Below are 14,961 nucleotides of genomic sequence, written 5' to 3'. Positions count from 1 at the left end.
ATTTGTTGTTTTTGGCAGCCCATGGTACACTATGTATTCTCCACCAACACCTTAATTCAAATGCATCAATTCTTCTGTGGTCTACCTTATTCATTGTCCAGTTCTCACATGCATATGAAGCGATGAAAAATACCATGGCTTGATTCAGGACCACTGTGGTCTTCAGAGTGACATCTTTGCTCTTTTAACGCTTTAAAGAGGACTTTTGCAGCTGAGTTGTCCAGTGCAATACGTCGTTTGATATCTTGACTGTTCCTTCTGTGAGTGTTGGGTGGAGGTGGTAGTTTCAGTGAAAGTGGTTGTGGTTCTGGATTAAATATGAGAATCAGTGATGTTTTACCGGTGAATCTGGATTCGGACAGGAATTCTGGTCGTAGTTTCCCACTAAGTAGTGTCTGTGCTGAAAAAAACAAAACAAACAGCTTGTAAAGACCAAAGCTTTGGAAGCCCAAGACCCCCATGTCTAATGGCTGTGTTGATGTTGGATGCTCAGCTGCTGAAACAGATGCCAGGACATGCTCTAGGCAGTCGTTTGGAATTCTTGATTTAGATCATCACAAATGCCCTTGGCAAAGGTTGTCATGCTTGGCAAACTGAAGGTCAGCAAAACAGAGGACGATCCTCAACAAGATGGCTTGGTACAGTGGCTGTAACAGTGAGCTTGCAGAACCAGGCAGTGTTTGATTCTGTTGTGCATAGGATTGGACTTGATGGACTAACAACAACAATGCGTTCTTTTCTAGTCCATAGGTGACTACATACAAATTTAGGTACTAATGCACCCTGCCCGTGTATCTAAGGCTGCTTTTGCATTGGAAAAGTAAACTTGAGTCGCCTTGGAGACCTTGTGGCTCACAAAGCTCCCATAAATCCACACTAGTAACTTTGCTGACAAAATCTCTATATTCTTTATTCATCCCTCTGGCCTCCCTTATCCTAGTTTATTAGTCAGACTTATATCCCAGTAAATCCTCGTTTTCCAATTTCAGTTCCCACTGCTAGTATAGGAATGGGATGGAGATGAGTTTGGATGTATGGTACATTCCTACCCAAGTATGTATGTAAACATCTGCTTGAGGGTTCATTGGTGTAATGAAGCATAAATAATCACCTAGATTCCTGAAAGATAAAACTCAGGATTTGCAACAAATCTGGCTCCTATGAAGGGGAGGTCACACATGTCTCCATTCACCATCTTTGACCTCAGTTGCACCTGCCAGGGTGTGCTGTATGTCTCTGCTTGTTTGGATACTTTGTTGCAATGGCCACCAGAACTCACCAATTGTACTTACAGTTAACTAGCTTGTTAAGGAATTAGCTCACTTTTATTTATGTGGCCTGTAAAAATGGCCTTGTGGGGGCGTCTAACCTCCTCTAACATCCCACGGAAGGAGGGAGGGAAGGCAGGAGAAGCAAGATCAACAGCCCAAAGCTGATTTGTATGGGGTGAAAGTCAGACATGCCTCCTCCCCTCAGCCTGTGTACCGGTTCTGACACCAGCAGTCCCTCCCTTGGCACTCTCCACTTCTCTGCTCAGTGTGAGAATGTGTTGCAATGCCACACAAAGCTCACAGAAAGTACTGGTAATTATGGGGTTTATTAGGGAAGTAACAAGTTACAATTCAGGATCCGGAACAGCTCAGAACACAGTTGCTCAAGCTAGACATCCTCTTCTCTGCCTTGTCTCAAAGCAGGCAGGCATCCTGGGCTGGCTCAGCCTCTGCCCTCTCAGGCAAGTGTTAAGACCTCTTTAGCTCCCACATACCCAGAGGCACCCGGCTTTGCTTTATGGGCTGGAAAGGCCACCTCGCTATCTCACACTGGTGTCCTAGTTCTGCTGTCTCTCTGTCTCTGCTGCTGCTGCCGCTTCACAGTTCTCTGGTGTCACAGCTCTGTTTCATGGATCTAATTGGTACCTCTGGGTCCCCAGATCCAAAGCATGAGCTCCACACCTGTCCCTTATTGGTTGTAGTCAAGCTCTCCTCTGCTCTGAGCTTAGCTCTCTTTTAAGCCTAGCATGCCGGCAACATTTGCGACTCCTCTCATTTGGTTTCCACACATCGCATCTTATTTGCATTATTAATAAACTGTCTAATTCCCTTGGTCAACCACAAGCACCTTATTTGCATAATCTCACCTAAGCATTTTGTAGGAGTCACAAAGACTATGACTAGAATGTTGCTGTTGTTAAGTACCGTGGAGTCGGTTCTGACTCTTAATGACCCTGCACAGGGTTTCCAAGGCTGTAAATCTTTGCTGGTCCAGAAAGCCTCATCTTTCTCCAGCGGAACCGCTGGTAGTTTCCAACTGCTGGCCTTGAGGTTGGCAATCGGACTCGTAACCACTAAGCTACCAGAGCTCCTTATGACTAGAATGTTGGTGTTGTTGAGTGCCGTCGAGTCGGTTCCGACCCCTAGCGGCCCTGTATAGGGTTTCTGAGGAGCAACTGGTGAGCTTGAACCGCCGACCTTGCAGTTCAAATGGCTTTGTAGTCTGGCGCATTAACCCACAACGCCACACCAGGACTCATATGACTAGAATGTTGTTGTTGTTGTTATGTGCCATGGAGTCAGTTCTGACTCATAGCGACCCTGTACAGGGTTTCTGAGGCTATAAATCTTTATGGGAGCAGAAAGCCTCCTCTTTCTCCCGCGGAACAGCTGGTACTTTCGAACTGCTGACTTTGCGGTTAGCAGCCCGATTCGTAACATCTATACTACCAGAGCTCCTTATAACTAGAATGGAGCATATCAAATAATTCCATGTACTGCATGCCTTTTCTCACCACAGTCTTGCAGCTCCCACCAAATGATTGAGTGGATGATGCATATAAGGTGTTGTATCCCACCAAGGGGATTGGAAAAGTTTGCTAATAATGCAGATAAGGTGCATGGCACTAATGTGGGGATGGAACTATGCAAGTAAAGTGTATGAAGCCTTCAGGAGTGGATCAGTCAGTTTTGCCATCCCACTAGGCTTATAAAGGGGTGGGGGGGACTCACTGCCCGCCGGAGGAACCTGGGGTACCTGTTCTGAGAACATCCTAGACCTAGAAGATAGATTGAGGAAGAGATGTAACACCACAGTCTGTGAAAGATGGCAAAACGCAGAGGCGAAGAAACAGGGACAGCAGAGCCAGGCTGTAGGTGGTGCCATGGGCTGCCCAGTCTGTGGACCCAGGTGGCTGCGGTGGACACATTGACCTGTGGGTGGAGGCTCAGTGGCATGGTGGGTGCCTCTGGATACTTGTTGTTGGCAGAGGTAGATTTGCTAGTCCCCAACAGCAGTAGAGCTGAATATCTTTGGGCTGAGACTTACTGGTGGGGTTACGTGCCCCCAGGCACTTACCGACAGAGCTAAAAGACTTGCCTGGAAGCACAGGCCAGGACCAAGGGCCAGAGAAAGGTTGTCTATGGGCATGTCTGAAGGCCTCTGCGCCTGATCTACAAAATGGCATCGCAGCTACCCCCAAGTGGCGCTGAATAAAGTCCTGCTTGAGCTTCAGGTCTGCAGAAGGCTTGGGTCTTTTTGTTACACCAAGAAACACACACACCCGCCAGGCCCGTAGTTTCAGATTTCAGGGAAATCTCCATAACCCCGCCCATTGGAAGCTCACCAGAACTGTACCCTGGATCCACAAATACCCCGTCTGTAAGAAAACAGGTCTCTTCTGGTGACTTAGAGTACCCCCGCCCAGGTTTACTCTCAGTCTCGCATCGCTCCTTTTTCTTCCTTTTCTTATGTCTTACACCGTCTTAAACCCATCATCGGAGTTAATTCCATAGAAGAGCAGTCAGTGTTGGAATTCGTATTGAGGTTGGAGGAGATTTGTCTAACCTTCACTTCACAGGAATCAGCTTTGGGGTGATTAAAATGGTGATTCTGTCTTCTCTCCCTCCTCAAGTTCCAAGAGTCAGATCCTCCTACCGTACCTTTTCCAAAGAGTTCCTCGTATTGTTTATTTGTACTACTCTACTTGGATCCTTCTCACAACAAATATGTACATTTTGTTCTTGTAGTTGTGGAGTGCCATCGAGTCGGTTCCAATTCTTAGCGACCTTGTGTAGTTTCCCAGGAGCGGCTGATGGGTTTGAACCATTGACCTTGTGGTTCAAACCATACTGTGATCTGTCCTTATCCTACAGCGCCACACCAGGTCTTTTAAAAAGTACAGTGTTTTTCACAATTGTTGTTAAGGGCTGTCAAGTCGGTCGACCCATAGCGACCCTGTACAAGGTTTCCGAGGCTGTAAATCTTTACGGAAGCAGAATGCCTCATCTTTCTCCCGTGGAACCACTGGTAGTTTCGTACTGCTGACCTTAAGATTCACAGCCCAATTCGTAACCACTACACTACCAGAAATACTTAAAAACAAAACAAAAAAACACCAAAACTTTGCATAGTCAATAAAGCACAAGTAAACATCAAAAAAAAAAAGACTAGTGTTTTATCATTTCAGGGAAGCTTCCATTCCTTTGATTTTACTAAATTTATCGTTTAAAAGAAAAAAGTACAGCAAATACACAACGTATGTGTAGTTAACAATTGCCCACTGCAAGACAGAATGTGGCTAGCCCCCAAGTGGAACCTTTTCCCAAGCATAGCCAAACCTCCTTCGGAAAGCTCATTACAAGCCAAAGGCACGCCCACACTTTTCTTTTTAGCTTTACCTAATCCTGGTGTGGCGCTGTGAGGTAATGCGCCAGACTGCAAGGTCAGTGGTTCAAGCCCACCAGCTGCTCCTTGAAAACCTTATATAGGGTGGCTGTAGGTTGGAAGTGACTCAGTAGCGCTTTACAACATCAGCATCAGCTCATATAATTTATGTAGATTTGCTTGTTTTCAGCTGAGTATTTTTGCAGTCAGGATTGGCTTGCTCAATATTACACAAGGAGTGCTTCAGAAGTTTTGTGTTTTAACTTTTTATTGTGAATTGAGTAAAGATTTACAGATAAGATCATCAGATTTAATTTCAACAAATATACACTTTGTTCTATCTCAAGGATAACATCCCCCTCTATGTAACAAGTTACCCTGTGGTTCTTATTTGCATAGGAAGCCCACCTTCCTTTCCCTTATCAACTTGGCTCTTAAGAAAATGTGCCCTTTTGTGGATCCAGAGAGGGAGAGCGACTGTGTGCTGAAGACCTGGGGCGGGTACTGGGGAAGGATTGCATTGAGGGGATTGTAACCATGGCAATGAGAGAATGGATATACGATAGAATGAATGTAGCACTAATGTTCTCCCATGTAAAGTATCACATAATTCACAATAAAACATTTAAAAAACAAAAAAACCTTTCCTCAGAGCTGACAAAAACACAAAGCTTTCCCCTAGAGCCAGCACTCTGAATTTGGACTTCCAGCCTCCTTACTGGGAGGATAAATTTGTTTGTTAAAGCCAAAAAAAAAAAAGAAAAAGAAAATATGCCCTTTTGATTTTGAATAATTGACCATTCCATAGTGAGCATACCTTCAGTAGCTTCTAATTCTATTTTCCCTCCCTCAGAAATATATGATGCCCTTCATATTTGCGAGAGGCATTCATGCTGTTACAGGTGAATTTGCTTTGTTCTGTAACGAGTTGGCAGATTTATTTTAGACCTCGCTAACCATGTAAATCTCTCACATAGAATTCACTGTATTTTGTTTTGCCTTTTTTTTTTTTTTTTTTTAACGATCTTTTAAAAGCCTTCTTACTTTGCAAATTGGCCTTAAGTACTAAGTACTCTGTACCAATTTATTGTTTGAATTGATAGCATTAATTTCTTATTAATGAACATTTGGGCTGCTGGACATTTGTTCTACTATAAATAATGCTTCTATGAAAATGTACATTTTTCAAATCTTCAAATTTGCAATCATTATGGGGGGAATACATACCTAGGTGTATACCTTAAGCTTAATTCTCTTTCGAAGCATATGTATAACATCAATCTAAATGTTTTCTAAGGTGGTTGTACCACTTTACAATTCCTCTAGCAAAATACTTTTCACTTTCTGAATAGTGTTTTATGTGATCTGTTTAAAATATGCTTCTATACCCTAGTGCCATCTTTTCATTTTAAAATATGTTAGAATATGCTTCAATACCCTCATGTCATCTCATCATTTAAAACTATGGATTTGCTTTTTCCATTAAGAGTCACAATTTAATAAGAATGATTATCTGTGTGAATTTTTTCTTTCACAAGTATATCTGATTGACCAAGTGCCTTTTTTTTTTTTTTTTTGCTTTCTATTGTGAATGTAGTATAGGTTTACAGACAAGATCATCAGTTTTACCCTCAACACACAGACACTCAGTGATTGCAATCGCTTCCCTGCAACAACAGGCATCCTGCTAACTCGCTGTGGTTCCAATTTCCATTCTATCCTCCTTCCCAGCCCATCTCTCTCCCCTCTCCTCATTCTGCAACTAAGCGCATTCATGAAAGCTTGTAAACCAACCACCTCAGACCTGTGTAGCAGTCCTCCATTTTTGATGGCCAATGTCTACGTTTCTCATCCTTATCAACCCAGTACCCTGAGGAGAGAAGGTTGTTACTTGATATGAAGAATCCTTCCATTCCAGTTGGAATTTTGAGTCTCTGCACTCATAAGCAAAAATCTAGTTCTTCATAGTGTCACTCCATTCTCAGTATCAAACATCTTTATCTTCCTTGGTTGGAGTTCTAGTCAACTGGTCACCCAACCTAGGTCAAATGGGTACTAGTGACAAGTATGGGAGTTCACACTCAACTCTCTGCACTTCAGACCAGTCGGTCACTTCACTCTCAGCCCTAACCTCCAAGGGCTAGGTTAGTGCCCATGGGCTCAGGAGTTCACACATCATCTTAAACTTCAGACCAGCCGGCCCTGTCTCTTCTCTCTATTTATCATCTCAGGATCAATGGGTGTCAATGGAACAAGGCCAAACTCAGCCCATGTCTTCACTGCTGCGTGTACCATACCCATGTGGTTACTAGTACTTTTCTTTCCTTGATGCCTCCAAAGCATCCCCATCCCTTCTTCTCAATTTTGTCCTTATGTAAATGTTGCCCTGTTGATTTTGAATGACTGGCCATTCCATGGTGAGCACCCTTACTATGTGTTGTTGTCTCCCTACACACCTGTCTACTACTTGGCTGAAAATTGGGCCACATGGGTGAGTCCTTTTCCATACCTGAAGGATGGTGGAGGTCCATAGTCTCAAGTTCCTCTAGTCTCTTTCTGACCAGTAAGCTGGTTTTTTGTTTTGTTTCTTTAATATAATTTTGAGTTTTGTTCCACATTTTCTCCCACTCTATTCAGGACCTTGTAGTGGGAGCTGGACACCATTTAGTTCTGGTCTCAGAATTGTGGAGACTAATGTTCACATGTTCCAATAGTCCATTCCCAGCCTTTTCAGTTCTCATCGCTCTTCTTTCTTCCACACATGGAAAGACCACAGTTGCATCTTAGATGGCCACTCGTGAGTTTTCACGTTCCCAGATGCTACTCATCCATATAGGATGTAGAAGTCTGTGGATTGTGTTATATCAGTTGACCATGGTGTTCCCTGAGACAATGTCCAGCAACTCATTGCCTTAAGATGTTTGGTAATATCTAAGCAGTTTTCACCATTTTGCCCGCAGTTTAATCCATCACATTCATAGGTGTGTTGGCAGAAAATCAAGGACCATTTTTTGAAAAGATAGCTTTTACCCAGTCCTGGTGCAGCTCTGCGGGTTAATGTGCTAGACTGCAAAGTAGTTTTGAACTGCAAGGTCGGCGGTTCGTGCTCACCATTTACTCCCTGGAAACCCTATATAGGGTCACTATAAATTGTAACCAACTCAACAGCACATAACAAAACAGCTGTACATTTTTAATTTTTCATTTTATCATTGTTATTGTTGTTATGTGCCATCAAGTTGGTACTGACTCATAGTGACCTTATGCACAGCCAAACGAAACACTGCCTGATCCTGGGCCAACCTCACTACTGTTGCCACGCTTGAGTCCATCAATGCTGCCACTTTACTAGTCCATCTCCTTTTCTCTGACCTCCCACCTTAACAGGCATGATACCCTTCTCCAGCAACTAGTCCCTCCTGACAGTATGTCTAAAGAATGAGAGACGAAGTTTGGCCATCGTGGTCTCCAAGGAGCACTCTGGCTGCACTTCTTCCAAAACAGATCTGTTGGTTCTTTTGGCAGCCCATGGCACTTTAAATACTCTCTTCCAACACCCTAACTCCAAAACCTCAATTCTTCTACGGTCTTCCTTATTTTATCACTGAGGGGGAGTAAAATGTTCTGAGTCACCAAATAGACCAAATAGTCAACAGTGTTGAGAGCGTTGCGTTCAGTACCAGGAACAGTGACAACATGTGGGCCCAGACAGCATGCATCACTCACATTGGATTCTCCTTTCAGCCTACAGGTCTTTGCTGTTCAGCAGCAAGAGACTCAACTGAAGAAGGAAGAGGCCCCAGGATTTGGTTGTTGTCCTTTTAGGGGATGCCCTTCGTAGGAAACTGAAGTGTCTGAACAGAAATCTGATCCCGAAACCACAGACACAGAGCATCCCTGTTACCTGCCTTGTCACAAGAACAGAAGAGAATGGTCAAGGTGACTCTTGCTTTGTGTTTTGTTTCCTTTGTTCCTTAATGACTTTGTAAAATAGCCATTTGCTTCATTTGAAAAGTGTACATCTGGGAAAGTAGAAGCTAGAGAGAAAGAAACTTAGACTGTGATTCTACATCAGGCAAAATAGAATTCACACTACACTGCTCATAGGGTTCTCAGTAACAGATTGGCTTCGAGCATAATAGGTGATTTGAGGATCCTTTGGGTCCGTTTCCATGTACTAGTTCCCTGTCCTGAGTCCTGGTGTGGCGCTCTGGTTAATGTGCTGGACTGAAAAGTCAGTTGATCCACACAGTCGGTGGTTCAAGCTCACCAGCTGCTCCTTGGAAACCATATACAGGGTCGCTATGGGCCAGAACCGACTCGACCGCACTTAACAATAACAACAACATTTCCCCGTCCAGCAAGAGAGAATCATGATCATTTCAATGCTATACCCAGTTTTTTGAGAAGAAAGATGAGTTCCTCTTTCAATTTCAATATTTCTCGGGACTTTTATTGAGTAACTTTCTTTAATGTTTCTCCCTGGAGATGATATGGAGGCCAGTATCTTGAATAGCAACATTCTTGTAGATGTAAAAAAGGGTTTCCTCAATGTCTTTTTTTCAAAGTTCCTCATAGACCCATAAAGGAATGGAACAAGCAAACTCGGTGGATAGAGTTGAGTCTCATAAAGGTTGAATGGGGAATGCTCCGAATTCAAGCCTGTTTACTTTATTTTGGGCAGGATTCCGGTTGATGCTCAATGTGTGTTGGGCAGAGGAAGCTCTCCGTTTGTTGCTCCATAGACATCCCCAACGTGGCAACTTGCTTCAGCAATACCAGCAAAACAGAAATAAAATCTAGGGTATAATCTCCTCACGAATGACATGATATCAACGTTGCCACATTCCATTAGTAAAGACAAAGTCATTAGGGCATCCCAAACTCCAGGAGAGGGGACTGTAGTGATGGTGGTGGTGGTGGTGATGGTGGTGGTGGTTATGTGCCGTGGAGTCGGCCCCGACTCATAGCCACCCTGTCTAGGGTTTCTGAGACTGTGAATCTTTACGGGAGCAGAAAGCCTCATCTTTCTCCCATGGAACTGCTGGTAGTTTTGAACTGCTGACTGTGAGATTAGCAGCCCAACTAGTAACCACTACGCTACGAGAGCCAGAAAGCCAAACCGGTGAAGCATGTATATGTACGGATATATATGTTGTTGTTAAGTGCCGGTGTGTGTGTGTGTGTGTGTGTGTGTGTATAAAGAGAGAGAGAGAGAGAGAAGTATATTATCAAGGAAATGGCTTACAATTGCAGAGTCCCAGGTCCCCAGCAGAAGAGAGAGAGAGAGCCTTTCCTGTGTGTCCTTTATATTGGGAGCAGGCCACACCCCCAAGGAAGCATGCCTTCTACTGATTGGCTGCTCATAGCCACCCATCCTAGAGCTAACTGTGCCTGTGTTAGGTTTCATCACCAGGAAGTTAAGCATATCCCAACTGCTAAACCTCTGGAAATCCTGGCCTAGTCAAATCGACACAAAGTCCTAACCATTACCCTTGCATAGATCTGTTCTCCAGTAAAAAAGTTATTCTTGAGTGCAGAGTGAGACCTTTGGCTATGTTTTCTCAATCAGAAGTTACAACTAGGCCATATGTTACACATCCTCACTCTACTCATTTTTACAATCTTCTTAATGTTCTCTTTTTTGCTGGTAGCATAGTGGTTATGAATCGGGCTGTGAACCTCAAGGTCGGCAGTTCGAAACTACCAGCCGTTCTGCGGGAGAAAGATGAGGTTTTCTGCTCCCATAAAGATAGACAGCCTCGGAAACCCTGTGCTGGGTCGCTATGAGTCAGAACCGACTTCACGGCACATAACCACAGCCACATAGCATTAAATTTCTAAAATTGTACATTACAGTCAACTATAAGGAGTTCTGGTAGCGTAGTGGTTACGAATCGGGCTGTGAATCGCAAAGTCAGCAGTTCGAAACTATCAGCTGTTCCATGGGAGAAAGATGAGGCTTTCTGCTCCCATAAAGATTTACAGCCTCGGAAACCCTGTACAGGGTCGCTATGAGTGGGAACCGACTCCACGGCACATTATAACAACAACATCTCTAGAGTATTTGATACACTGTTAATTTTTTAATACACTGCCTGTTACTGGAATGTGCGTCTACAACAACGTAGTATATGTGTATTGTGTTTGTGTGTGTGTGTAAATATGAGATAGTCCTTGCTTAAGAAGACCATGTCACTGCTACACATGACTGAAAATTCTAATTTCATCAGTGGGTGGACTACTGAGTGCACAAATTCAGAATATTTTGCTTGGATTTTGTTTTTTCTATGAACTATTAAAAACAAAACAAAAAAACGTCAGTATGTAGATGCATCAGTCCATATAGAATGAATGAGTCTAAGAACTTCCCTCCCACTTCATCAAATGGAAATCACTTCATTAAACCTGGACCCTGTTGTAACAGGATTTGCTGACATTGGAGGACGTGGCTGTGGAGTTCACCCGGGAGGAGTGGCAGCTCCTGGCCCCTGCTCAGAAGGCCCTGTACCGGGACGTGATGCTGGAGAACTACAGCCACCTGGTGTCTGTGGGTGAGGACAGCTCCACTGTCATTGTACCTGTCATAGGCTTTTCCTTCCTCGGCTACTGAAATCTTTGGAATGTCTGTAGTGTTCTTGAATGTCAGTTTCTCAGTCCACTCTCTGGCCCTAAATAAGAGGGTATATCCTTTCTTCTACTGTTAGAAAATCCTTAAAATTTATACATTTGAAAATATTTTTTTCGTAGATACAGCTGTCTACAATCTACACAAACCCCAGGCCCATTTAGTGTGTCTTGGTCTTCTGTCATTTCCTAGGAACAGGACATCAAGTCAGCAAACCAGATGCCCTCTCCCAGTTGCAAGAAGAACAGCCATGGACTGTATTGGACAACAGCTGTAATCGGAACTTTTCAGGTAAGCATGCAAAAACCAGTAAGGGAGGAAGGTTGAGGAAGTCACGTTCATGTGAGACAAGATGCCACAGCTGCTGCGAGGGGCGTCTCAGGATAGCAGAATAGTAACTTTGAGTATAGGAAGCAGCCCATAATTGGTTTCTATAAGGTTAAGGTCAGATATACAGCGAAACCTGTGAAAACCGAAACTCAATGAGACTGCCTTATTTTTTCTGAATCTCGAAAGTTTTGTAACTTCAACGGGGCGCACTCTTAAAACTTTCCTGTCACTTATTTAGTGGAAGGTATTTTGAGCTTTCCGTCTCTGACATAGTTCCGCCTTACACAGGTGTTGCTCAATCCCAACTCCTCCGTTTCCACATTGTTTCTGACGTGAGTGCTTCTTCAGCACGCTCGTTTTCGGTCGAGTTGCAATAGTCACAGAGAATTTACATAAACACCCACATCTGCAATTACAGATTTCAGTGTATGAAAGACATATGTGTAAAACAAAGAATGTTTCATTACAATCATTATAATCCCCTCCATGTACCATCGGTTAACAGTATTTCTATCTATTCACTTTAGCTCTTTCTCTCTCTTTTTTTTAAAACATTCATGAATATATAATAATTTACACCACCAAAGGACATATTCTGCAAGTCTGCCTCCTGGCCACCAGCTCTTAGTCCCTCTCTTTCCATGAATCTAGAGTCCTCAGCTGCTCCCTCTTTCCATGTCTCCATCTCTTCCTCCGTCTCTGGTGTGGCTGCTTCTCTGGATAAGGTCTCGCATTCTGCTTGTGCTCTTCTCCCTTGATGGCCCTAGGGTCCTCTCTTTCTGGACTGTAAGATTAACTACTCCCCTGTTTTTGTTACAAAACTTCTACTTTTACAGTTGTGACAGTCACAATTACTCATGATGACTATTACTCGCTGTTGATTCATAAGAATCTTATCCCCATCTCTTTTCACCAGACCAATCTAGACAAGATGAAAACTATCCAGAGGGAACTGTATCTTCCCCTGCACACTCTGAAAATAAACTCCCCCTTGAAACCTTGTAAGCCAGTCATTTCATGTCTTTTACCTCATTTTAGGTAGCCAATGTCTAAGTTGCCCATCCCTATGTGCCCTGCACAGTGATTTGCTTTTATTTTACTCTCTCTGCATGTTTTCTAAGACCATGTTTAAAAAGAAGCCCAATCTCTCTATAATCATCATGTATTATCTAACGTTTGGAATGTTTATATTAGTGTCTTTTTACTGATGTGTACAAAACACTAAACATACCATTTTAATTCCTCTCATATTACAAAGTTGTCATTAATGAGTCCTGTTGCATCAACACATTTGAAAATGGCTTCATTGCAAATCAAGATTATAGAAGGATCTCTTGTTGTTTTCTTTTCTAGAAATCTGGAAAGTCGATGACTGTCTGCATGTGCCCTCCCAAAGTGAGAGCAGGATGGATAGATTGGAGCAGCGGCCTGAAGATAATGCATTGGGAAACATTATTCGTCAGCACAAAAGTAATTTTCCTTTAAGTCAAAATCATGATGTGTGTGATTCGGACGAAAAAGTTATGAAGACAGAATTAACTTTAATCAACCAAAGTGGAAGCTCTGAAATAAACAACTCTATTAAGCTTAATTGGGTTAATGCGCTGGACTACAATGTTGGCTTGAACCACAAAGTTGGCAGTTCACGTCCACCTGCTGCTCCTAGAAAACCTTATACGGGGTCACTCTGGGTCGGAACCGACTTGACGGCACTTAACAACAACACTAAGCTTAATAGAGACAAGGAAACCATTTTCTGTACTGACCACGAGCAATTTTGTGATCAAATTAAATTCGAAGAGGGTCAAAAATTTAACAGTACTAAATTTCAACTCATTAAGCACCAAAAAGTTCACAAAATACAGAAGACTCTTGTACGTAGTGAATGTGGCAAAACCTTCATCAAATCTTGGTCCATTCATCAGATCATTTATACAGAAGAGAAACCCCATAGGTGCAGTCTTTGTGGGGAAGCCTTCTCCAACAAGCTTCAGATGACGGAACACCATCAGAATGCCCATGCAGGAGAAAGACCATGTGTATGTCTAGAATGTGGCAAAGCATATCTCTGCAAATCAACGTTAGAGAAACATCAGAAAACCCATATTGCAGAGAAACCCTATGTATGCAGTTGGTGTGGAAGAGGCTTCATACTGAAGAGAAATCTCATTGTTCACCAGCGAACTCATACTGGTGAGAAGCCCTATGTATGCAGTGAATGCGGAAAAGATTTCATCCAGAAAGGAAATCTCATTAGTCACCAGCGTATTCATACCGGAGACAAAGCTTACATCTGCAATGAATGTGGAAAATGCTTCAAACATATGGGGAATCTTATCACTCATCAGCGAACTCACACGGGAGAGAAATCTTACTTCTGCAGTGAATGTGGGAAGGGCTTCATCCAGAAGGGAAACCTTGTTACACATCAGCGAACTCACACTGGAGAGAAGCCTTATGTATGCAGTGAATGTGGAAAATGCTTCAAACATACAGGAAGCCTTGTTACTCATCAGCGAACTCATACTGGAGAAAAGCCCTACAGATGCGGTAAATGTGGAAAAGACTTCATCCAGAAGGGAAATCTTATTACTCATCAGCGAATTCACACTGGAGAGAAACCCTACGTCTGCAGTAAATGCGGGAAAAGCTTCATCCAGAAGGGAAACCTTGTTACTCATCAGCGAACTCACACTGGAGAGAAACCCCATGTGTGCAGCAAATGCGGAAAATCTTTTAGCCAGAAGTCAAGTCTTACTGAACATCAAAGAATTCACACAGGAGAGAAACCTCTCCAATGCCGTCAATGTGGGAAACCCTTCATCACGAAGTACAGGCTCATGGTCCATCAGAGATCACATACAGGAGAGAGACCATGTGGTTGCACTCAGTGGGAGAACTTCTGCCTAGACCTATTGCCTTGTGAGACATAAAATAATACACATGAGAGGGGAAGGTGCATGTTCAGTCAAGGTAGGGGGCCCTTCCTCAGCGAGTCATAGCTCATTGCACGTCAGTGATCGCATGGTGGGAGAGAAGCACTGTTAATACGGTGACTAGGCACATGCCTTTGTGGCAGCTCAGACTTCAGTAAACATCAGTGGATTCCTGACAGGAACGTAGTCCTTGTGGGGCAGCCTGTGGGATAGCAGAGTGAGACATCAGGAGATAACAGAGAATTTGTACAGCAGAAAAATCTTACCAATACGGTGAACATGGTAATGCCAATGAAAGCAGTGAATGTGGTAGTGTCTTCCGTGACCAGTTACATCTTTATGTCCCACAAAACCCAGAGAACAAACTCAAGAGACGTTCACTGGAGCTGACTGTTAGCAAAAGTTTCTAAT

General features: G+C 43.3%; 1 protein-coding gene across 1 annotated transcript; it reads left to right on the top strand.

Annotated features, from left to right (window-relative positions):
* The first annotated feature begins 2,017 nt into the window (after positions 1–2,017).
* LOC102837990 (zinc finger protein 613-like) lies at positions 2,018–14,547 on the top strand. The gene is made up of 6 exons (XM_006868341.1): positions 2,018–2,023; positions 11,084–11,210; positions 11,483–11,575; positions 12,968–13,209; positions 13,387–13,617; positions 13,873–14,547. Exons 1-6 carry the CDS (start codon positions 2,018–2,020, stop codon positions 14,545–14,547), a joined length of 1,374 nt encoding a protein of 457 aa, XP_006868403.1.
* Positions 14,548–14,961: the final 414 nt, after the last annotated feature.

The sequence above is a fragment of the Chrysochloris asiatica genome, unplaced genomic scaffold (assembly GCF_000296735.1).
Source record: "Chrysochloris asiatica unplaced genomic scaffold, ChrAsi1.0 scaffold00116, whole genome shotgun sequence".
NCBI classification, from domain to species: Eukaryota; Metazoa; Chordata; class Mammalia; order Afrosoricida; family Chrysochloridae; genus Chrysochloris; species Chrysochloris asiatica.
Note: the sequence above shows the minus strand (reverse complement) of the source record. Positions and strands in the feature narration are given on the sequence as shown.